The sequence below is a fragment of the Diplotaxodon limnothrissa genome, linkage group LG4 (genome assembly GCF_057381915.1).
Source record: "Diplotaxodon limnothrissa isolate DT_005_m linkage group LG4, D_limnothrissa_male_GT1.1, whole genome shotgun sequence".
NCBI classification, from domain to species: Eukaryota; Metazoa; Chordata; class Actinopteri; order Cichliformes; family Cichlidae; genus Diplotaxodon; species Diplotaxodon limnothrissa.
The window spans coordinates 14,462,513-14,488,289 of NC_140599.1; the positions used below are offsets into that span (position 1 = coordinate 14,462,513).

A 25,777-nucleotide genomic window follows, 5' to 3' on the forward strand; every position below is an offset into this window, starting at 1 on the left:
TTCATTTCCAAGAACGGTGTCAACTTTTGTATATCAGGCTGGATCAATAGATGGCGCTATCAGTAACGCATCCCCAGCTAAAGAGCCACTCGTGTAATAGGAACAGAGTCAGTGCTCCATCCACTCAGAGTAATTCAATGAACTCAGCAGTCCTGGGTTATTGCGCTTAATGCCGCGTGGATTTTCAGGACAATTAACCAGCACCGGAGCTACGATCATAACTTATTAAAAGAGACTATCACGGCTTACATCGGTCTCGGTTCGCTCCTCAGAAGGACCATCCACCCCGCTGTCTGCACGACTCACCGTCAGGATTTCCGCTGAACTTGTTCCCAGCGAACCGGGAAGGCTGAGAAGTTGCGTTGTCTTGGACGCACTTCCCGTCGTTGTCCAGGACCCCGGCTGAAAGTTATGCCTTTGACGCCGCTCGGCACGCACACTCGCACGATGTTAAACAGAGCCGACGCTTTCTGTGAGTGTGGAAAATGATCGCAGCCAGCAGCGAGCTTTCCATTATGCTGAGGAGATGTCTTCTCACTTTCAAACCGTTCAGGTAAGAACACATTAGTTTGGCTTTTCCACGGCTTAAAGCACTAGCCTGCTGACTTTAGAAACGGTAACGCGAGAGTGCATTTCCTCTCCTTTTTGATTTTTAATATGACTTTATTTTATTATTCTTGCCTCAACGTCGTAAAAAATAAATGGGATTCAAGAGAAATATAGCAAAACCACTGCAAATTGATCGTTTAGTGTTTCCCAGACTGTGACCGATTAGTGTTTCTTGCTTTCCCCCCACAGTAGAGCAAGTTTTAAAAGTTCAGAGCTTGTCGATTAATTGGAGTAAAGAAGCGGCCGCTGTGCCACAATTAAGATTTGCTTATTCAGCTAAAGCTTCTCCACACAAGCAGCTTGGAGAAGCAGTGGAAGCAAAGCCAGCAGACAGAAACTCATTAAAACTTCAGAGTTTGACAACACGGGCTGAACGTAAACTCGTGAACTAAACAGCCCCGCGTAATTAGCAACCTTGACCCCGCGCAATTATCTCACATGCGGCTCTATCACAGGCACTGAGGCTGTAGTTGAGCGGCTGCAGTCAGCTTTCAGTCTTGCCTTAGAAAACAAAAACAAAAGGTGTGTATGATAGAAGTGCAGGACCATCCGACCTGCAGTTCTCAGCACGGCTCCTGGAGCGTTCAGAGGAGCCTGTCTTAAGTCAATCGCTCCAAAGCGTTTGTTTTCTAAGCTTTAGAAATGTCGTGCTTCTCTCCCACATGCAGCCATTTGCCTGTAACAGAATGCTTTTGTTTTGGATTTCTGCTCGCTGAGCGCAGTGTGATGCAGCAAACCCATACATGTCATGGTTAATTTGAAATGACACAAGAGTACACAGTGCCCCCCCCCCCAAAAAAAAAAAGGTTTTGGCTTGACTGAGACAAAATGAATTTTGAAAAATAGGTCCAAAATGTCATGAAGTATTCAGTGTCCTAAGTTTGAACTGAACTCTGCTGCATTTCCTCTGTGACATTACTCCACCTGTCCTTTGTCTTCTGCTTCTTTCTGTCTCCTGAGCTCTATCCTTGGCTTTTGGTCTTATGTCACAAATTGCCCTTTTGTCTGTCTCCCTCTCCTGCAGGATCTTTGTGGTGGGGATCGGCTTCTTCAGCCTGTGCTTTCTAATGACTTCTCTTGGGGGCCAGTTCTCGGCCAAGCGACCCGGAGATTCCCCCTTCACCATGCGAGCTGAAGGTAAGCCTGCGGTTATACATCAGTGCCGCTCGGCAGCCTGTGACTTCAGTGGCTGTGCCCTGCACTTGTAATGAACAGGCTGGAAACATGCTGAGAGCTTCATGGGGCTTCCTTGATTACTGCCAGTGAACTGACAGACCTGCTCACTTTGCTCATCAGGAGTGCGTCAGGGGGTACCATCGCCTGGAGAGGCTCCTCTCATCTACACGCCATTTTTTTTTCCTCGTCTGCTTTCACGTCATGACCCTCTTCTGACCCAGAGGGACTCGATTTTAGTTGTAGTCGCAGCTGAAAATTGGCTCATGGTTTTGTCCATCTTTATGCCGGTTATTTTACCCCGCGTGTGGGCAAATAGTGCAGGGCCACACGGTGTGTCGTGCAGAGGAAGTAATCTACAAGTCGGCCAGATCCCGCAAGCTCAGCCAAACAAGAATAAGCAGAGCATTTAAAAGTAAAGTAGAAAATGACTGACGCTATAATCATATTTACTGGTGATTTCAAAGATAGTTTGATCATTGGAGGGCTGGAAGCTGCGTGTTTCAGGGTGACAGCTACAGTTTTCACAAGGTAATTTTAAAATACCAACAAAGGCTTCACTTCACAGAGATCCCTCAAATGAATTCCACTCCAGAAAGAAATCCGAACTATGCGCAGCCATCCCTCAGAGAAACCGGTTATCTTTCAGGGCACGTCCTCTGTGTTTGTGCTATGTGCCTCTGCATACAAACCACTACAGCACAAGCCATTTGGGAGAGTCATTGTTAGCTTTTTGGACTTTGTGTCTCTCACCTTTTTATCACCGCTTGGCACAATGTTGACACTGTGTGTCATCCTCTGTGACAGAGACCAGCTGGCATTAGAAGAAGCAATGCTCCCTATCCACTGCCACCCATCCAAGGACGCCAGTTGTTACCAGTTTGTGTTAGCAACACACCACACTGATGCCAATTCATTCCTATGTAAAGTAGACAACGGCATGAATTTAATCTCTGCTGAAGAATGCAGTTTGGCTCTGGGTCGGTGAGTAAAGGGCACACCGTTGTGTGGTTTTTGTGCGTGCAAGCTGTAAAGATGTTGCCGACTGAATTAGTACTAGAAACGTCTTGGTTATTAAAACTAATAATTCTCAGACCAGGAAAAAAAATCTGTGTAATTCTGTAGTGTAGATGGGAATGTTGTATCAGGTGTGATCATGGGTGATAATTTTAGGGATAGCACCCGTTTATGAAAGGGTATACAGAGAAGTGGTTCAAGGTGAGGAAGCCAGAAAGGAGGGAGTGTAAGACAGGAGAGCTGTCTGATTAATTAATCGCTCACAGGCTGCAGTCAAGGGAAGCCATGAGGCCTCCGGCTCATTAAACGCTGCTAACCAGGGAGAGCCCAACCATGTAAAGGCTCATTCTCCATGTGCATTTGTGTGTTTATGCACATGTGCCTGCTTGGGAGTGAGGATTAGTGGACCAGGAGTTAGCATAATAAATTAAGTTGGGATGAGTTACTCAGTGGAGCGGCACCTCGAAGGCGATTACTGTAGCTATCGCACCCATCGAGCCTTTGCACGGGATGCTCTGGAGAGCTGCAAGAGCAAAGGCTGGATGCATCGGACCCCACATTGTAGCTCTTTTCAATTTCTTTGTGATCATTTCGTAAAAAGAGTAGAAGCACCGTAACGCCCACAGTACTTTTGTATCGATGAAAATGGCCAGGCTGTGCTGACAGGAACCGCAGCTCTGTTTACTGCTCATCTTGTGAATGACAATAACTGCCTGAAGAGCAAAAGGTGTGGAAAAAAATATGTAATTACTGGGTTGCTACCTTCTGTTTCTCTCCCCTGCCTCTACATTTCTATCATTCTCTTGGCTCTTTTTTTTTTTTTTTTTTTTGTTGTTTTTTGTGGCTCTGCCAGAGACGGAGAAATGTACTGGGATGCAAAGCTCTATCCAGATTTAAAGTGCATGCACTTCCTTCATTACTTCCCTTTGAAAATAGGGGAAACTAATGATGTGGAAAAAGTAAGGGGGGGAAAGGGGGTGGTCAGAGGGAGACCATTTCTTCCAGAGTGGGGTGCATGAAAGACGGAGGCGTTTGATCCTAGATATCTTAAAGGCTCCAGAGGCGTACCGTAGCTTTCTAATAAGCTCTTTGAAGACCACCTTCACAGTGTGTCCTTTTGCCACGGGGGTCTTGATGCAGTTTAGCCATAAAGAGAGAAATGGGCCTAGCGCGGTTTCAGGTTTTTACCCAGTTCAGAGCAAGACGAAATGGTTCGGATGTTAATGTGCTCTTCATTCTTACATGCAAGCTCCATTACCTGAGTTGTTTTTTTTTAACTGCTTTTCCTGCATCCTGTGAATTTGAATTTAATGAATATTAATTAATGAGTGAATATTAAACAGTTTTGCAGAAATTGCTCCTAAAAGAATAATAAAGTCATACAAAAGGAAATAAGATAATAATGAATAACAATCAGCTGCTTACAAGCTGCTTTAGCCTCATAAAGTGCTGAGTTACAGCAGGGCAGCAGGTGTGCGGGGAGTGTTGTTCGGCACCTTGTTTACTGCCATCCTTTCACAGACACTGATGGAACTTTTTTTATTTCATGGATCAGCGATCTTCACTACGTGATGGATGAAAATGAGCCTTTTCTGACATCGATCATAGCAAAGCAAGGGTGTGGCATCTGCACGTCTAGCAAAGCTGAAAATGCGAGTTTGTTTTTTTTAAATTTTTGAATAAAAAGTTTGATAATGTGCTTGAAATCGAAGCACTGTCCCTCCACCGTGTGTGTATTGGTACTATGAATAAAATAAACCCAAGTTTTCTACTGCTGGAGCTTCACCAGCAATTGAGAAGAAATGGGAAATGATTGTGCAGGTGACTGTCTGGATCTGTGCCTGACAAAGAAGAGGTGTGGATAAAAGATGACTGCTCATCATTCACACTTTCACCTGGTGAAGAGGAAAAAAAAGCAGATTTTTATTTTTTGGCTTGCATTGTGAGGCGGATATGACAATGCAGACACTGATTGCTGTTTGTGACAGTTTGTGGCTAGATTCAACCGCTAACATGCTTTCTCAGATTGTTATTTACAGCTTTCTGGTGCTGAGCATCTTTTATTTAAAGAATTGTCATCAGGGTGTATTGTGGCTGATTTATTGCATGCTATTTCCCCCCCCTCCCTTGTTTTTTGGTATTACAATAGACAGATTTAGGCGGAGATAATACTCATGCAATGTTTTTGCTGTGAACTATAAAGAAAACTGTTATTTATTAGTTTTAAGTGGTTAAGTTGACTGGACTGTTGAATTTTGTGTGTACATGTTAGCTAATTAATTGTGACCTATAGGGAAATATAAGTACAACACTTTTGATTACAACTTTCTGCAAATTAGTAGCAGTAAAATAATTGCTTCCATTGGAGTGTGGCCACAGAATATATCTGTGCTTGTAAAGTCAAAATAGAGCAAAAAAAGAAGCAATGGATTTCACACAAGCAATATGCTCTTACACCATACTGAGTCCTATGCTAGATGAAATTATTATGGTAGGCTGGTTGATTTCAATGGCTTTTTTTGGGTGGAGAGGATACTGATCAAGTATTGTCACTTACGTGAGCTGCAAACTGGGTCAGGAAGTTCACTTTCTATTCTTGTTGTATCCCTTTGCTTCCATGTATTTTTGTGTCTGTGCAAAAACAGGAAATATGTTCATGCAGAATAGTAGGCAGTGAAAGCATGAAAGAGGATAAAAGTACTACTCTTCCTTCTTGGAAAATAAGTGGAGACGCTGTGCAGGCACACAGTATGTTTCTTAGTAAACTGAGCTTTAGAAATGTACGTTTCAGAAAGTGAATTTGGGAAATTCAAGTGTAATTGATTTTGTTTTTAATAGTAGGTCCATCTCGTCCAGGGGTGGGTGATTAATTTTCTCAAGTGGCCACTTGGGAAAATTAGTCATCCACTCCTAAAGTAGCAAAGTCCCAGTTCTTAAGGTCCCAGCTCACTAGCATCATATGAGAAACCAAAACTGTTACCTTCCGCAACAGTCCCAGTTGTGAGCTGGTGCAGACCTCCACAACAGTCCCAGTTTCTCATGTGACCCCTTGACAAAAGCAGTTGCACACACCAGCTCCAGTTGGTATATTTTTAACCATTTTGAGAAGGTAATCACATGACGCTATCACAATACATTTTTCCAAAATTAAAGGTAGAATCAGAACAACCTGATGCATTGCGGTGACTGCAGAATGATCCGCAACACATAACTGAAGAAAAACTGCAAGTGAAGAAAAAAAATTGCCCTAAGATACAGAATTTATTTGCTGGTTGGTCATGTTTTTGTTGTTGTAATTATTCACTTCGAATAATTTGGCAGTTAGACTAATTATCTTAATTGCCCTAATTTATTTGATAAGGACCAATCTCGGAGTCATGATGTAGTGATGGGAAACATTTGTCACATGTCCTCCAGTGTATTCATATTTGTATCACGATTGGCTATCCCTACTCAACTGAACCATTTCAGAATGATATGACCTTACTACGGGGCTTCTAATTTCCCTGCAGCAACTGAACACAGCCTGGCTGCTTATTATCCAATCTGGGAGCTATTAGAGAAGCTCAGTGTGTTCCCTTGTCTGGGAACAGGGTTTAAAAAACAGGGTGGAGTGAAAGCGAAGAGTTGTTGTACACACTATACAGGTTACCAGTTAATTTAATGTTCAAGAATTTGGACTGTGAGGAAACTAGAAGACTCCAACATGAATCCAGAAAGGTTTTAACTTTGATCCTTCAGGCCCTGAGGCACGAGTACAAAACAATTCACCACCATGCAGCTTTCTTATAATAATCCGTAATTTTTCTCCCCACAGACATAAACACATTTTTTTTCCAAGGTCTTTGCCTAAGCACATTCAATTTAAAATAATATACTGGAGACTGCACTAGAGTTTTTAAGGATCAGCTTTAATTGGAGTAGAATTAGAAAAATTATTCAAAGAGCCGCTTGTGGGATGAACCTCTTTCCTGGGAAGTCCAAACATACCTGGAGACATGCTTACCAAATGGTTCATAAGCAGCAGGTTGTTACTGGAATGTCAGTTCATGCACAAAAGAGTGAGTTTGAGTGAAAGTTAAGAGTTGTTATTTAGATTCGGGTTCAGATGCTTTTCAGTACAATGCATAAACATTTGGTCATGTGTAAGGGAAACTAATATAGAAGAGATGGAAAAAGGCGGTTACCACAGTGCAAGCTCAAACCCCAGTGACTTCACTTATAGAAAATCAAAGTCTGAAGAAACAAAACGCAAACAAAAAGAGGAAAGCACTGGGGGTGGCCATGACCCAAAAGAGCCAACAGATCCCATCCCATCTGCCGAACGTGGATAGGATCTAGCATGGATCTTAAATGGCTGCCAATGGCACTGGCACACTGCTGACACAAGCTTCAGGATCAATGCAGATCTGTGTACAGGAGGATTCTTTAAGCTTATCTTCAGAAAACTGACAGAGTTGAAGGAGCAAATTTTATCACTCAGCGGGACAACAGAAATCCTAAACCAACAACCTATGCATCCAAAGAGCTTTTCAGGATGTCTGACCGAGCCAGTCACCTTATCTGCTGGAGATTTGGGCTGTGAGACTTCACAGCAAGCAAAGCTGGAGCTTGCTCTGCTGAAGGTCTCAGAGATTATAGGGGGAGATACAAAGAGCTCCCAGACTTCATTGAAGATACAGGATTTTCCACAAAATAGTAAAATTCTTTACTGCCACCAATAACCTTTAGATATATTGTGTTAAAAGGGCTATATCTCACACATAGTTCTTTCAATATTAACATAAACCGCTGAGAAGTCTCCACTTCTTTTTCAAAATGTGCTGAAGTGCAAGGAACAAAAAACTAAATATCTACAAGCTGTAAATTAGCAACCTATGTGCTGCTGCTCTGAATAAAAATCATAAAAATCAAACATCCAATTAAAATATATTTTCACATTTGCAAATTGATAAAGGTGGAAATTCCGTGTTTCGCACCGTGCGGTGTAATCCAAAAATCATCATGCGTAGGACTAAATGTGTTGGTTTATCTGCACACTGTGGATAGAAGATTAAGGTTTTAATTGAAGTTAGAGGGAGTCGTGTTTTTAAAAAATAGTGCAGGTTGTTTCCATTTTTCCAGGCTGTCGGGCATAATAAGAGGTTGGAGCTGCACGCAGGATAAGTGACAAAGGTTTTCTGCTCTAATAGCTTCTGGATCTGGCAGCTCCCTCACATGTGCCAAAAAGCAGAGAGCAACTCAATCTCAATCAGCCTTTTCTGTAATGAATATTTGAATCTGCAGCGTGAGGACGGGGGGAGGGTTAGCTGAGCATGTCTGAGTTCAGAGCAGGAGGGAATGTATGATTTTTATCCTGGTGACAGGTGAGGTGGAGAGGTTCAGCTCTAATCTCCCTCACGGAGAAACCTTGCCAGCCAGAGTGGATAGCAGGGAAGATTGGATTTATTTATTTAGCTTTCTGTGGTGCTAATGGGGAAAAAGAATAAATTATTGAGTAAAAGTCAGACTTTAAACACTGCTGCAATCGATAGTTTGGTTGATAGTTTGAATTTGTTTGATTTTTAGCATATACTGTATATAGATAACAAAATCTTTAAATCTTTTATTTTAACCTGACAAAAACCCAACATCAGTTGGGCTTTATTCTTAAATCTTATATTCTTAACTTATTCTTAACTTAGAAATTATGTATTTATACATTTTGAAAGCTTAAAAAAAAAGCAGTTGAACGGTGGTGCTCCTGCTCTAGCATTATTTCATTCGAATCAAACACATAAAAGATTTGGAAGTGATTCCAAGTGTTGAACTTACACTTGGTAGCTGTTCAGTGGAAGCGAGGGAGGTCATTAGGCTGAAACCCAAACTAATCCAGTCAGGGAGATGGGGAAAAAATAGGAGTAGCCAAATCAGCAATTTGGTTAATTATTTAAAAAAGGATGAATGCACTGATGAGCTTAGCAACACCAAAAGGCTGTGAAGACAACAGAAGACAGCTAAAGTGCATGATGACAGAATTATTTCCATTGTTAAGAAAAACAACTTCACAACATCTAAACAAGTCATTAACACTCTCAGAAAAGAAGGAAGGTGTCAAAGTCTAGAACTGAGAGACACCTTCTTGAATGTAAATACAGAGGGGATATAACAAAGTGCAAACCACTGGTTACACTCAAGAAGAGGAAGGGCAGATTAGACTTTGCCACAAAACATTTAAAAGAGACCGCACAGTTAAAGCGAGAGGCAACAACCCTATCTTTGAACCAGAATGACGGGGAGGGAAAAGTATGGAGAAGGAACAAGTCATGATCCAAAGCATGCAAAATCATCTGTCAGTCATGGTGGAGGTAATGGTACAGCACGGGCAAGTATGGCTGCCAGCGGAAATGAGTCACTAGTGTTTATTGATGATGTGACTGCTGATAGAAGTAGCAGGATGAACTGTGAAGTCTGCAGAGCTACAGTCTCTGCTCAGATTCAGCCAAATGCTGCAAAACTGACTGAACAACACTTCACAGTGCAATTAGATAATGAGCCAAAGCATACTGCAAAAGCAACCCGGGAGTTTCTCAAGGTAAATAATGAGATATTCTTCAATGGTCAAGTCAGTCAGCTGATCTCAGGCTATAGAGCATGCTTCTTAGTCATTAAATACAAAACTGAAGGCAGAGAGACTCACAAACAAGCAGCAGCTGAAGGTGGTTGCAGTAAAGGTCTAGTAGAGCATCTCAAGGGAGGAAACGCAGCACTTTATTATGTGCAAGGGTTCTTTGTTAGATTTTAGGCTGTCAAGTATTTTAAACAGTCCTATTATGTAAAATGATCTAGGTTTGCCCAATAAATCCTCTGAAAATGGGGGACTGTGTATAAATGTCTGTAATTCTGAACCTGTTAATACAGTACTTAAATTAAAGCTGAAACTTTGCACTTTAGTCACATTGATTGAAAAATCCAATCTGTAAAAAACCAAAACTACAACAAATGTCATTGTACAAATACTCACTGGTCTAACTGTATGTCAGTACACAAAGCAATTAAAATCACTCCAACTAAAGCGACCTCAGAGTGCTGCCAATGTCCCTTTTATGCTTCTACATTAATCACCTAACAATGCAATAGTATAATGCTGGTCTATTACTGTTTTGACACAATTTAAACTTTTTTTTTAATGACAAATCTTCAACTCTATCTTCGCATGTTTTGCAGCTTCAGCTTTAGCTCTGGTACTCTTTGAGCATTTCTGCTGTACTGCTCTTCCTCTGTACCCACACAGATTTATTCTCTTTTTAATATTTCAAGCTGTATCAATGATTCTCATTGATCTACAATGTACAGGTGGGTGGTATGACCTAAAACATGATTCCTAAACCCACTATATTTTTTTTTCAGAGAAAAGGAAATTCTTCTCATTTATTTGTCATGTTGCATATGTTAATAGTAAACTACCCATCACTTTATTACCTAGTTTTACCAACCCAGCCTTCATCTTCAATAACAAGATTAAAAGATGCAAAAGTCTTGAAACACTCCTCATTTATTTACATTTTGCTAGGAACATAAGAAATGCAATGATTTACTGAAAAATGTAAAATGCATAGAAATACAATATATAAGGCAAGTGAGCAAAAAAGCAGCAATTTGCAAAGAAAAACCTTGAAAGACCTTCAGAGAAGAACTATTGCTCGAGAACATTTTTTTTTTAAAAAGTACAAAGTCTGGAGGCAAAATGTAAAGAAATGGGAGTGGCTTAAGACTTTTGTAATGTTTTTGATGAGCTAAAACCAAAGTGAATGTATTTATCAATCTAATGATGGTATCATGATATCCATGTCTTCACACTGAAGATGGGATCCAAGCTGCTGTTTCTGCTCACAGTCATGCAGTCTAACCTGCTGCTGGCCTTTCCTGGTCTGCCTCCGCACTCTTTTGTTCCCACTTACAAATTTGTTGCTGATTTAAGCAGACTTGCTCTTGCAAACAAACAAGGCTTGACCTTTTCCCTGACGTGTTTTCCATCATTGCAGTTCGTTTCTTTATATTGAATACATATTTTTGGAAATTAAGTAATAAAATACAAAGTCTTTTCAGCTTTTTCTTGTATGTAGTGCCTAATTACAACAATAGTCATTTCACAGCTATTTTTATTGTGTGGTATAGACTCCAGAACATTTATATAATTCAGAGGAAGCAGGTGCATTGCAGAGTCCTTCTAGCTTTATCTATCAGTAGGCTAAAGTTAAAACACCATCTTTCCCTTTAAGTAGCATCTGCACACTGCTCCTTCTTTCAAAACGGTGTACACGGCTGAAGTAGTACATGTATATAATATGACAACATGCATAAATAATAAATAAATCACCATCAATAAATGATCTTTAAAGCATTTTACTCTACACTGCAATTACTCCTAGCCGGGTAACCACATGTATGGGCCATTATATTAACCTTTCAATAAGTCTTTGTGGGAGTTTTGCATGTTCTTTCTGTGCCTGTGTGGATTCTCCCTGGGTATTTCGGCTTCTTCCCACATTTCAAAGACATGAATGTTAGGTTAACTGGTGATATTAAACTGGCTCTAGGTGTGAATGTGAGCATAAATTGTGGTATTTCTCCTGTGATGGATTGGTAACCCGTCGCCCAGTGACAGCTGGGATAGGCTCTGTCTCAAATATTAATTTACATAGAATTATATGAAGTGCCCGTGTCATCCCCACGGAAACCTGCTGATAGTTTTTCTCCAGGCACACGTGGGGGCCACTTGCTACGTGTCTCTTTGTGCTTTATTGTCCTTACTTATCGAGCTCATTAAAGCAGTGTTCTTTAATTAATTTATTATGTAAGTATTTCTCTTAAAAGAGCAGTTTTTGCAGCCATGTCAAATACGGGGGGAAAATGTGAAGACTGGGACTCTGTTAAAGTTGCCCAGAGGGTTGCAGAAGGCAACAGCAATCAGACAGAAAGCATGGTGTGGGCTGTACATGAGCGTGACATGTCCTACTTATTTTTTTTATGCTATTATGCCAAAGAGTGCAGGGCTCTTTGTTTTTGTTTTTTGTTTTTATGTCTGCAACTAAAATGAACACACATGATTTGTATGAATTTTATGATTTCAACATTGAGGTGGTATTAAAATCAGTAAACAACTCTCTGTAAACAACTTAGGCTTCACACACTCACAGCCATTTTCCAAACATACCAACATTTTCTTGGCCCAGCAGAAATGCTTGTGAAAAAGCCCAGAGGACGAGCTTTAAATGCCACTGACTTGAAGGCTGGACATGTAGGGTAAAAGCAAAGTTTGCAATTGTAGACTCAAACACTGAGGCTTGGATGGCACATAAACAATTTGCCGAAGAACTATGGCCAGAGGGCACAGACGCGGCCTAACACATTTCGCGGTGCTGATGAGAAAACTGTGTATGATTGTGGATCAAGTGATGGGGAAAGAATGGGGGAAAACACCGAGGGCCACAGCTACAAAGATAAAAAGATGCTGTATATTGGGCGGACAGGCTGGGTAAAAACTGTGGTATTGAACTTCTACACGGAGCCTGTGGGTGTATTGGAAGGCAGTTGTTTATAGCCGGTCAGCAAGTGCTTTGGACACAGCAGGCTACAGTAAAGATGGTGACCTAACTGGAATTTGTTCAGAATATTGATTGTGCTGTGGCACTTCTGAAATTGAGCCTTTAAAGGAGATTAGCTGTCGTTAAATGTGCCTTTTATTAACCAGCTGATGAGGAATGACACAGAGGAGGCGCTACATTAGCACGTAGATACACTATCAACTCCTGCTGCACCGCTGTCGGTGCACTCAGATCTGCATGGGAAATAACACATTAGCTAATGTTTCCCAAGAGACGACAGAAAACGGGAGCAAAAGGCTATCTGATGAGCAGTTGATTGCAAACATATATAAGGTTTAGTGCTAAAAATGCACTGTGCAGGAAAGGTGGGGGTGGCGGGTGGGGCACAGTCTCAGTAATAGTGATTTACTTGCACAACGTGTGAGAGCTGGATCATTATTGTGGAAAAATGTGAATTCTTCCCACACTTTAGCCCAGGGGCTTTGTTTAGATTTACTGCAGCGAGCAGACGGCAACTGATAGGGGATCATCTGAACCTAGCAAGGAGTCTGAATCCCCCTTATTAAGAAACAGACTTTCCTTTTTGTTTTTTGTTTTTAATAGATGGTTTTAAGTAGTGGTTGCAATTTTCAAATAGACGTTTATTTATGTGGCCTTACATGCTACAGTTTGGACAACATGATAATACACTAGCTTTCTTCTTTCTAATCTTCTTTTAAAAAAAACCCACTAAAATCCTGGTTCAGTGTTTTATAAAAGTATAGTATTAAACTGCTGCTATAATGCTCCAAATCTTAAAGGGAATTCATTTATTCTCTTTCTTTCTGCCCGTAGAATAAAAAATTTGTTGTCTAACTACTGAATTATTCAAAAGGAGACGTCTTTAGGCCAGTTTGACTGAGGATAATAGAAAAGCCTCAGCCAAAGAACAAAACACAGGCAGTGAAGGAAAGTATATCAGTGCAACATTTCTGTGAACCTTTTTTGAGAGGCACTCCTTTTTGGGGGGGGGCACACATACTCTCACAAACAGCAGAAGAAGTTGAGTTTTTCCTCCCCTCTCCTTATTTTATTTACTGGAGATGTAATGCAGTTTATTTATTTATTTTATGTGAAAGGTGACTTTTCCCTGCCCCGTGATAAATGAACCCTGACAAGGGAAGTGCAGCCTGCACACATTGCAGTTTCCAAAGCCTAATGCAATTGATGTGCAATTGATGAGGGAACGCTCAAAGGTGAGGTTTGATTTTCACTCTCTGAGAACAATATGAGGCTATTGTTGGTTTCGGATGTTTTCTTTTTTTCAGGAATTCAGGCTACAAATTCACTCCAAAGTCCCAAGAGTTGCACTCTTTTTCTCGGTTCTTCAATTTTTTTTCTCATCAAAAGCGACTTAAGACCTACCGCCTGAGGCACGCCGAGCTATTTGTGTTTTCTTGGTAATTCGTGCATTTACATTTTAAAATGAATACTTGACGTTGGGCTTAGTGTGACTGAAGCAAACAGCAAAGGGTCAGGACCTTGGCTCAGCATTCTGCTTTGACCTGGTTGTCTGTTTCTGCAAGCCTGTTAATTGACTGGGTATTTGTAAACTGCACCCTTCTGGGTTACCACCAGTCAGGTCATTAATAATCTGAACTAAGCGCCAAAACAAGTCCAACACTGAGAGTCTAATTTGACCATTCCTTTGTTTTGCTGGGTGTGCTGGTTCCCAGTGAGCAGCTGGCTTTAGTTATGGGGGATGAAAGTACATAGAAAATTGACTGAGATGATGTTAAAGGTAAACCAGAGTAAACTGGGTAATGAATTAAAGTAATATCATAAGTAATATAGTAAGACAGGCTCTTTGAGAATCCATGAATAGGGAGCAAAAGAGGCTGAAGAGGTGGAGGTATGCTCTGGAGACAAAAAGAAAGAAAAGTCAGTAGAAGCAAGACAGAATACATTTGTGTACATGAGAGGGAGACTGGTTTAACAGTGAAGATACCAGGAGCAGATGAAGTGAAGGTGGATGTGTTTATCTACATGTGGTCAAACATCCAAAGCAAAGGATGGTGCACACGAGAGGTAAAGAAGGATGAAGGAAGATTGGAGTTTCAGGGGTAATTTGTTGACCCAGGAGAGTTCAAGATGTTAACATTTTCATTGAGAGTGACCGGACACGATTAGCAATGAGTACATCTGAGGGACAGCTCTGGTTGAGATAAAGGAGACAAAGTTAGAGAGGCAAGGCTGACATGTTTGGGTATGTCCACAGGAGGGATAGTGGGTAAACTGAACAAATGATGGTGAACATGGAGCTGCAAGGCAGGAGGAAAAAGACCACAAACAAGGTTCATAGACGTATTGAAGGAGGACATGTAGAGGTTTGGCTTGACCAGAGGAGGATGCTAGAGATGTGGTGAGATGGAGGCAGAGGGTCTGCCGTAGTTACCTCTAAAGGAGGCAGCAGTTTACACCTGAATGACTTCTGTGTTATTTCAATAAATTCTTGTGCCTTATCCTCTTGCTTTTGATTTCCTCATCTTCTCTGTGCCATCTTTCTGATTTTTTTTGAGGTGTTATTAGTCACATAGTATTTATCTGTCTCTATTTTTTTGTTTTGTTTTATTTTAGTACTTGGTGGTCAAGAGTCTCGTGGGGTGCTGAGAAAAATCTGTGACATGCTGGAGGTAATAATGAAGAGGATGGATGTTCTGTCAAAACTGGGCAACACAACTGACACCCACAGGCTGGATGAGCTGAGCTCGGCACTGGACAGGTACAGTATAGCACTGGCTTGCATTTCGATATGTGTATATGTGTATACATGTATATAGACATATATATGATGCCAAGCTAGAGTTGTGTGTTCTGTGGTTTCCTTGGCAACTGACCTTTTCTTATGCCTGCACTTGCTCCAGGTTTAAGGATAGGAAGCTTCCAAGCTTCCTCCTTTTGGTGCATTTATTATTAGTTCCCCTGTTAGATATCATGTCCATCATCTCTGTGTCTTCGTCATAGACAGGAACTCTTTCCTCTCAGAATTCACTTCTGATGATCTCTAGAGATCTGCAGGAACATTTTCTGTTTACAGTATGGCTTGTTCACTGTGTAACCGATTCGATCTGCATTTAATGAATGAAGGCAGACGTATAGTGCCTCACCTAACCTGAACCCTGATTTCACAAGTGTGATGGGAAAATATTTACTGGCTAAAGCTCCACATATTTATATTTCTATGTTACAGTTTAGTTTCCACTGCAGAATGCTCCCTGAATACACCCTCAGTCTCACAGTTCTAACAATCATTTAATTGGCCTCTCAGGGACTAAACTGGAAATGTTACGGTGACAAAGGGCAAATAGTTTCAAAACCAACCACAAATGCTGATACATATTGGGTAAAAGTTCACACTTGAGGTTAGCGTGAAATCTCCCAGCAAGAAAAAATTTGCTCACCTAGTATAATGCTGTGAAAGTAATTAAGCTGTCCTCTTGCTCTTCACCAGCTGATAGCCTTTTACACTCCGAGATTGATGGAAATATAGATGCTTCTGTGTGAAACAACCAATGTATGTTTGCACAATGAGAGGCTGTGCGTGTGACTCCTGTGCTCAATCCGGTCGTTAAGTCTGACGTCACTAGCCGTGTCTGGGCCTAAACTCCGCTGCAGGTCCATATATCAAACGATCACTATGACATTACTGAGAGTTGAAAAACTGTCTAAACTCTTTCATCTTTAATAAAATGATCAGCGTTCTGCTCTACCAGGTGTAACAATTGAGTTTAACATCCAGGCATCCATGAAAACGGAATTTATGACATTTAACGGAATTAGAAGTTAGCAGGGAGTTAGCTCGCTAGCTTCTATCTAAATACAATATAGCATGTCCTGACTGTCGGGTTTTGGAAACAAATTAAAACGTACAGCTCTGTTATCACTTCCAACATAAAGGAAGACAGAAAGCTAAACAGCAGTGACGTTTGTAGGGTTACTGAAGTTTGGCTAGCTGGTATTTAATAATGATGTGCTAGCGACACAGCTATGTTAGCATAATATAAACAAGCTAACTTTTTTTCCACTCGATAAAAGTTAATGTGAGTGTTCTCGGTGGTCAGGAACAAATGTAATCGCATGGCAGGATGCTGTAAAAGGACCAAACTTCAGCCAGGAGAACAACTGAGATAATCCATCCACAATACGAGGTTAGTCATTCATATACTGCTGCATGGGCTGGGCTGTAGTTCCATCCTAAGGTTTTAAAAACTGAGCTTAAATAAATGATTAGCGGTAATAAAAGCCGAGGGAGGTCAACAGTGATCACTGACTGTTTTAGGAGCTTTTTGAGATTAAATAGAAGAAAATACAAAACATTAAACATGTTAACAACACAAAAGCCATATTAAACGCAGACTACTTTAGGCCCGGAAGTAGGATTCATCACGTCATCACTTAACGACCGGATTGTATATCTGTGTGACCGCTAATTAATCTGTGCTGCCCTGTTGCAACTTAAGGGATAGAAAAAGATATTTGGCTGCCACTTGCTTCTTGGTAAATGGTAAATGGCCTGTATTCTTGGGTGCTGGCTCTGTATGGACTGAAGTGGAATGAGATTGGGTTTTAGAATTATGTTAAGTTATGCATATAAGCACAGTATGATTGCTTTCCCCTGACACACACACGTGCATACACACAAAATAATAAATGCTGCCTAAATGAAATCAGACTTTTTCTGCTCGATCTGCATCTGGCCCTGGACCACTGTTTCATTTGTTTTTGCGAGTTTCTGCGGGTTTACATATTCAGAGCTGTTTAACGAGCAATATAAATTCCAGAAATACTACTATATAACACAAGTGCTCATTTGAATAATTCATTTAAGTGTCATGTAAAACAGCAATGATACACTGCAATAAAGTGGTTCCACTAATGAATGTTGGTTGGTTACAACGCAAGCAGCAACCAAGTTGTGTGGTGATGTGCAAAAGTTTAAGGTCACGATGTACTTTTCTCTTAGTCTTTCCATGTCAGATGTTTATGAAGCAATGTGTTGAGCCGTGCAGAGACGAGGATCAGGCCGCAAAGGATCGCCTTTAACCGTTTTAATAGTGTTCACCAGCAGCTGCAAACAGAAAATATTTACTCTTGTGAAAACTCACCCTGCAAGGCAAATCTAGTAATAGCAACCTGTAATCTTATTATCTAACTACTTTTCTTTGGACACACAGGGCATATCTGAAGTAGAAAGTGTAAATAAGTGGGGGGAAAAAACTGTTCTTCTCCACAGCATCAGCACTATTACACAGATTGTAATGCTACGAAATGCTATGCTGAAGCTGTTATTTGCTAATTTGGTTAATCAATCAAGAGGATACAGATCTAACTTATGTCCTCTTTTCTAGTTACAGTTTAATCCACATGTTTTGGGACAGTGAGATATTTTTGTAATTTAGCCTCTGTACACCACAGTGGATTTAATTAGACAATCAAGATCTTCAGTATAAAATTAAAAACTAAATGTGACACTTCTGCTAAACAGCTTGAATTAAAACTGAAACTCTGCACTTTAGACACATCATGAATATTTCATTTAAAATCCACTGTGGTGGTGTACAGAGGCAAAGTTGTACACACACACACGTCATTGTCTAAATACTTATGGGAAACAAATGGTTTGGCAGGATCATTGCGTTACCTTACATAACACTTATTTCAGCCACAAATGCGTATTACTTACTCACTTGCATGTATAACCAGAGAAAATAGCCAGGTAATGCTGTTTTCAGGTGATGTCTGAAATTGAGTATTTAAGCTTAAAGGATTATTTAGTTTTTAGTTGTGTATGGTTATACTTGCAAGATAATATCCAGCAAGATATCAGGAGAATTATTTTTGTGTTTTGTGTATTTTTTAAGAAAACTGATTTGGTTAATTACTACAACAGAACTACTTCCTTAAGTTTAATGGAAGACCGTGGTTTGTTTTACAAATACACAATGCATTCAAATGTACCTGACATACATTACAAGTGAGTGAACACATCTTTTAGAGCAGTGTTTCCCAACCGCTGTGCCGCAGCACGTAGGTGTGCGTGAGAAATGATCAGGAGTGCCATGGAAGATTGTCTGGCTCCACCTGATTAGTGCTGTAAGCGATCGGCGTGAGTAATGCGAAGTACAATTACATTCTCTTCCACTAGAGGGCAGTACAACTACCTGCTCTAATTAATTGGAGGTAAATGATCTAAATTCCAGGAGCAGGACCACGCCTCCAAACACACACCCCCACACCCTAACCGCAGCTCATTTCTTGATTAAGCCATTCGCCTTTATCTACTAAAAATGCTCCTGAACCTAAAATGACAACGTGGGCCCAGCTGGTGAGATGGGTTACCAACTGTTAGTAAAACAGAAGAAGATGAAGAAGAAATAATAGTCATGCTGTGAGATGATGGTGCGCGTAATAGTAATAGATAAATATTTGAAGAGAAAAAGTAGTCAATCTGACCTGGGTCCTGGAGAGAATTCGGACCCAGATGAACGCCCAACAGTCCATCAAAAAAGTGGTCATTAAAAAAGCAAAAAATGGTGCGCTTGGAACAAACCGAACCAATTCCGCTGTACCTGGTGCACGGAGAAAACTTATCAATATGTTTTTTGTGACATTTTTGTTTGGTGGTGTGCCATATGATTTTTCTAATGTGAACAATGTGCCATGGCTCCAAGAGCGTTATTAAACACTGGTCTAGAGCATATATGATAAGAGCAATCACATTGAACAGGAGAACTACAGTCTTCCCATAGTAACCAGGCCTAACAATTTCGGGTCCTTCTTTAGATTATTCCATTTAAAAGGTGAAGGATAATTAAAGGCCCTTTTTCCAACTGGTGTTCTGACTTTGAGAGTGTTGGCTGCACCGGTTATGTATTTATATGCACATGTACACAGATAAGAAAACGCCAGCCCAAGCAGAAAGGGATGATTTAAAAAGCAATTGGTAAAAAGTCTGTGGGCATACAGAGAGACTGTCATGTAATTTCCACATTCAGTAATAAAACATAAAGCACAATGGTAGACACTGATCAGATGCATTCAGAAAGAATAGGTCACTGTAATCCAAGAAATACTGGGAAAGAAACGTTGCAGAAATCAAGTATTTCCTCGCCTGGAGAGATGAACTAAATTTATTCCAAAGAAAGAAACTTCATTTAAGTTTCAGCTTGAACACAAGCTTTTCAGTGTGAATTTTAAATACGAAATTCAGATCTATAATGATGCCTAAATATTTATGTTGTAACCGATTCAATTTCAGTCCCTTGAGCTGTTTTCATGGTTTTGATGTAAGGGAGTTTGTGTGCCATCTTTTTGCCATTTAAAAATAAGTTGAACTAGACTTTTATTTCTTCCTGCATTAAACATAAACTTTGAATTAAGTGCCACTAAACGACATCAAAGACAGGCTGCAGACCTTTCAGGGTTTGTACTCCTGAAGGGCATGAACAATAAATAACTGTGTGTTCTGCAGGTTGGGAAATGTGGTGAAAAAGTTTTAAAACAAACTTGTTTAAGGTGTTAACCATGTGTATAAAAGTCTTTCTGTTCCAAAGTTTTCTAGTAGCAAGACCAGGAGACAATCTGGGTGCACTTCAAACTCTTGCAAAGAAAACGACTCGCATAGTGAGGGGATGAAAGTGGATGCTTAGGAAAAAAAAAACAACATTTAAAGATTTTACACTTATTCTTGTAAACATAGACCTGAGGATTTCCTTTGTGTATTAAATTCTGTATACCTTTGGGTTTTCATATAGTTGGTTGGATAAGAGATTATAAAACATAATTCAGGGGACATTGCAGATTACGACATCTGACATTTTTTTTAATAAAATGATTTATACATCAGCTAAAAATCAAAATAATTAATGTCTGAGCTGCAAATGTTAGTAACATGTATCACAATTTATAGAAATGTATACACAGGTTTATAACAACTTACCGAATGCTCATACAAACAGTACATAACTACCTATGAATTTTAGACATCTTTAAAAAAGTGTTTTTTTCAAATACCAGCAGAAACTCATTGATTTTTATGCTGAGGCGTACTGGGGTTTCTTACAAGAGTATTTTATAATTCATCACACAAATTCTTTAACAATTAATGGGGGCATCCCCAAGGTGAGTAAGTTTATATTTTTGTAAACTTACTTTGGTATTTAGTTTTTTTTTTTTTTTTCAGGTTCAGGTCTGGATTTTAACCGGGCCATTGCAACACCCTCATTCTTTTCTTTTGCAGTCTTTCTCTGCTTGACAGCTGATATGAGGTTATGTCTGTACAAAGGATGTTATTCAAGAAGGCTTACAGCTGGCTGAAATGCAAATTTGCAAACCTAAAGTGTGCTACCATGTTCTTCTTAGAGATGACAGGCTTTCTCCTTCCAACCAACCTAGTTTTTCATAGAGCAATGAATTCTGTGAAAGAATTTCTTTTTCATATTTTTGTAGCCTCTGTGTTGAAATGAAAGATCCTGGATGTTGAAAAGTTCCTGATACTCCCCTGTTATTTTTTTTATGTATTTAGTTTTGCTTGTTTTCTGGCATGCTACGAAATGGCAACTTAAAATTGTGATATTGCATAATGTTGCTGATTTCGGACTCTTCTTTTGTCTTCATCCTAGTTGTTCTTTAGTTCATCCAATGCATCGTCTTCTCCATTGTAAATATTGGTTCCTGATCCTTTCTCCAGCAGCTTTTAGGCCACAGAGGCCAATTGGAGTGAAACACATTTGCTAACAACCTAATTGCCTTCTGTTTTTATTTCCCCAACAGACCCGCTTTAATATGCAGAGTTACTATATTATCTCAGCAAATAAATTATCTGTCAGTGTTTTAAAAGCTTTTTTGATTTCACGCCTCAAGATCTAGATAATTAACATTTCTTCTTCTGGTTCACGCTTACTGTGAAGAGTGAGAAAACAACAAACTGAATGGAAGGAAGCTGTTACAGAAATATAGCGCTGTGTTTCATTGACAAGCCTATTTGTGGTTCACATTTAAGATATTTCGGGTCTTTACAAAGTGTTTGTGTGTGTTTTTGTGTTTCATATGCTTGATTAGGATCCAGCCCATTGGTCTAGTGGAGCGAATTCAGGCCATAGCCCAGAACATGTCAGACATGGCAGTTAGAGTGGAGCAGATCCTGCAGCGCAGCATGGCCTATAACAGAGGTATGATTTAAAATGCACACACAAACACACACACACACACACGAAGAAAACAAATACAGCCCTTCTGATGAATCTTCCCGTCAATCTCCAATCCATCCAATCCCAGAGACTCCTTTCCTGCTGCCCACATACTATAAGCCAAACTGTCAAGTTTGGATCCAGTTTAGCACTTTGCTGCACAATTTATGTCTAACATCCACTCGCTTGTTGGTCATATTGAACATGATAGACATTATTCACAGAACATTACCCTGGAGAATAGCAATCCAAACATGCAATATCAAAACTACACAACTGCAGGACATCTAAATCACAAAGATGAATTGCTGCCTCGTTAATGGGATCCGGGTCTTGCCAAGCTTTCTTTATTACCCTTCATTCTCAGTTACTTTATTGGGAAAAGAATAGAAATCAGCGTGATTTGATGCACGGCTCAGTTCCTCCTCTGTACCCCCACCTTGCACTTGACTGAAAACAATTCAACACGACGTCCGATTAAAATACGCCAGATCATTTTTCTGTTGACATAATGGGCGCTATCACTCAAGTGGGGCTGATCTAGTTACTTTTGGTTACAGCTGAATGGCAGTGGCACTTTTCTTTGTGAGAGCTCTGTTGTTATCATGCTAATCAGTAAGAGTAGCTGGCAATTATTTGTCATCCATTCTGCTCTTTGATGCTCGGTAGGTGCTGGTGGAGGAGCTGCAACTTCTTTTTTTTTTTAATTAGGCTTACTAGTGCTGGGATTTTAGACGGGAAAGAGGAAGGGGAGAGATACTCAATGCAACAGGAAGGGGCAAGAGGGGAAAAGGGAAGCAGGATTGTGGTGGGGGCGGATTCCAATTTTTATGAATCACACTAATGCAATCTATCTATAGTAAATCCAGTGAGCTGGCCGATGAAGAGATTTAGCCATTTAGCAGGGGAATATGAGCTTTTACAGGAGCTTGTCTGTTATCTGCCTTTCTCTCTAATTTATCTCCGTTCATCCCAAGGGCTGGAGAATTTACAGTATGTTTTAATACAAAAAATAAACAGACTTGAAGCCCAGAGGAAAGACTGTAGACTATAGATCATGTGCTAGTCTTATCCTCATTTCAATGTAGCTGGGCTTTGTGCAGCTATATAAAATCTTTTTTTTTTTTTTTAAATCTAATATATTGACAGGATTTCTAAAAACACTTGAAAGAAATATAAAGATTTTACTTTGGTTGACTGAAAACAGTCGAAATTTTGGTTGGACATTACCATCATGTTTCTCTTATCCTCCTACACTATATGGACAAAAGAACTGGGCCACCTACACATTACACCTACATGAGCTGCTCAGCCATGGAAAATGGTGCCATGAACCTCCCAGTGCTCAGGTTTTGTGCTGACGTTAATGCTCGAGTAGGTTTCAAGTTCTGGGGTTTTTGAATCAGCAGAAGGCGATGACTTTTACGCACTATGAGCCTCAGAACTCGACCTCCCTGCTCTGTAACTTTACCTGGTCTGCCACTTTGTGTCTGAGTCTCTGTGATTTCCAATAATAATACCACTTTCAGCTGTTGTGGAAAATCTTGGAGTGACAAAATTTCACAAACTGACTTGCTACAATGGCGGCGTCCTATTACTGTAGCATGCTCAAATACAGTGAACGCTTCAGGACTCTTATTGTAAATGTAAACAGTCGCAGCAGATGGCTGCTACTCCTTGACCTTGATTCTGCTGGAGGTTTCTTCCTGTTAAAAAGGAGGTTTTCCTTCCCGCGGTCACCAAGTGCTTGCTCATAGGGAGACTTTTGATTGTTGGGGTTTTCTGTCTATTATTGTGAGGTCGTTACCTTACAATATCAAGCACTTTGAGGCCACTTGGCTCTATATAAATAAAATTGACTGCATAGCTAGATTTTTATACAGCTGTGCCAATGACAGTAAAAACCCCTAGTATATGTGTTAGGCTTTGTGTAGCAATATACAGCGTGGAAAAAAAAAAAAATCTCAACAATGCAGCTTTTCTTTGTTGATTAATGCTTGTGTCTAATGCGTGTAGTCTTTTGTCAGAGTGTGTTTAAGCATTGATAAATACCCTGCTTTTTTTTTCTTTTCTCCAGTTAGGGACGGAGCATTCGGACAGTGTGAGATTCCTAAAGATCCCCGTTATCCAGACTGCCCCAGTAAGATGGATGTAAGTCTTTATATCTCACTTAAGTCCAAACGCAGAGAGCAATCATCCATTTGTCGTGTTGTGGCGTTTCACCTTGGTGCAAGCCAATATAAATCTGCTCTAATAAGATAAGGGAATGTTTAACCTTCAAGCGGCCGAGGTATTTTAGTGTCTAAAGTGAGGTCCTATAGAACACTACAGAGACCTTTTATTTAATGGCTCTATTTAAAGCTATAACACACATATAGATTTCCTCTATGATAGATAGATATTCTAAGATGTTCTACTATAATTATGGTTTACAACCCATTTATGCCAAAAGGAGTTAAGAATACGAATTATAAAAACAAAATGTCTTTGCTTATATAATACTGGGAAAAAAAAATACACTTTAAAATTTAAGGTATTTGAAGTTTGTGTGAAATGTATTTTATAGTGTGCTTATATTGTTTTACCAGCAAAATTTATAAAACCTGTGGCTTTGTAATACAATAGCGATCATAATTGATACTTATATGCTTCGTTGTACTTTAAATACTTGTAGATCTTTAATATTTAAAAGATTTTATGATTAAACATACATAAATATATAAGTTACAATGAGCTGTTTTCATTAACAACCACTTCTTTCCATTTTCTTCACTACAACAGTTTTTGTTAAAGAAAGTGTGGGGGGGGGAAATGAAAGGCACAGGAGACCTCAATTTAAAAACTCAAAGTAGGAAACATTTTTTATGACTGAAAACATCACAATATGTAAAAAAAAAAAGAAAGAAAAAAAAAAGCTATAAAAAACCCCATTTGGCCACGTGAAGGCTAAAGGCTCTTAGCAGAAAACTGGGTTGTCTAAGCAATGGACTGCACTTACTAATCAAAACAAAGAAAAGCAGACTATAAAAACAGATGAGTAAACAGAGTTTCATAATTGCAGTTTGGGAAAAAAATACTGTTTAATAAAAACAGCTTGGGTAAATAAAAGAAAAAGTCATTGTGCTTTATGAAAAAACTAAGCTTGTTCAGTATACTGCTGTCGCAACGAAGTGTGCTAGTATAGCTGTGTACCAGACATGTATACAGAGAAAATAGTTATTTGTATGTATTAAGCAGACCTTCATCCATCATCAGTAATATGCCATATGGATGTATTTAATATAGACTATGTGACAAAAGTACTAGACCACCTGGAGGATCTCCTCAGCCAGGAAAATCCATGCCACGAAGCTCCTGGTGTAAATTCTTTGTTCTGACTACAAAATGCCAGCAAAAAAAAGAATACCTTATATCGAGAATTCATAAAAAAGAGAACAATAGAAACTGAAATGAAGTATAAAACTTACAAAAATAAATTAACTAATATAATGAGATCCTGTAAAAGAGAGTATTACATTAAAAGGTTAGAACACAATAAAGATAACACAAGAGATATATGGAATGTATTAAACAGAATAATCAAAAATGAATCAAGGAATAATGATTACCCTGGGTACTTTATAGAAGGGACAAGAAGTATTAATAACATGGAGGAGATAGTAAATGGCTTTAATGAATTCTTCGTAAACATAGGGCCAAAACTGGCAGAAGAAATAAAGGTTGATGGAATAGAAAGGGACACTGGTGAAAATATTGAAAGGAATAGTAGCTCAATGTTTTTAAGAGCAGTGGAAGAGAAAGAGATTTATGACATGGTTAGAGGACTTAAGAACAAAACCAGTACAGACTGGAATGATATTGATATGGTAACGGTAAAGACAGTTATTGATGGTATCGTAAAACCATTAAAATATATATTCAACTTGTCGTTTCAAAAAGGAGTTTTTCCACAAAAAATGAAAGTTTCTAAAGTTATTCCCATTTACAAAACCGGTGAAAGACATCATTTTACAAACTATAGACCAGTGTCAATACTCTCCCAGTTCTCTAAGATACTGGAAAAACTCTTCATAAAAAGATTTGACAGTTTTGTGGAAAAATATGAATTAATGACAGATAGTCAGTATGGGTTCAGAAACAACAGATCAACAGCTTTGGCACTGA

General features: G+C 39.5%; 1 protein-coding gene across 5 annotated transcripts in view; it reads left to right on the forward strand.

The window, feature by feature from the left end:
* Positions 1–485: 485 nt before the first annotated feature.
* Positions 486–25,777, forward strand: part of mgat5b (alpha-1,6-mannosylglycoprotein 6-beta-N-acetylglucosaminyltransferase B) — a 77,347-nt gene continuing 52,055 nt past the window's right edge. For 2 of the 5 annotated variants that reach the window (XM_085352245.1, XM_085352243.1), the window contains exons 1-6: positions 486–553; positions 1,634–1,746; positions 15,003–15,147; positions 21,486–21,595; positions 22,956–22,962; positions 23,695–23,764. In XM_085352245.1, the coding sequence (XP_085208371.1) occupies positions 486–553; positions 1,634–1,746; positions 15,003–15,147; positions 21,486–21,595; positions 22,956–22,962; positions 23,695–23,764 (513 nt within the window). Of the gene's footprint in view, positions 554–1,633; positions 1,747–15,002; positions 15,148–21,485; positions 21,596–22,955; positions 22,963–22,988; positions 22,992–23,690; positions 23,765–25,777 lie in introns of all 5 variants that reach the window. The other 3 variants (XM_085352244.1, XM_085352246.1, XM_085352242.1) reach the window with 2 other exon arrangements.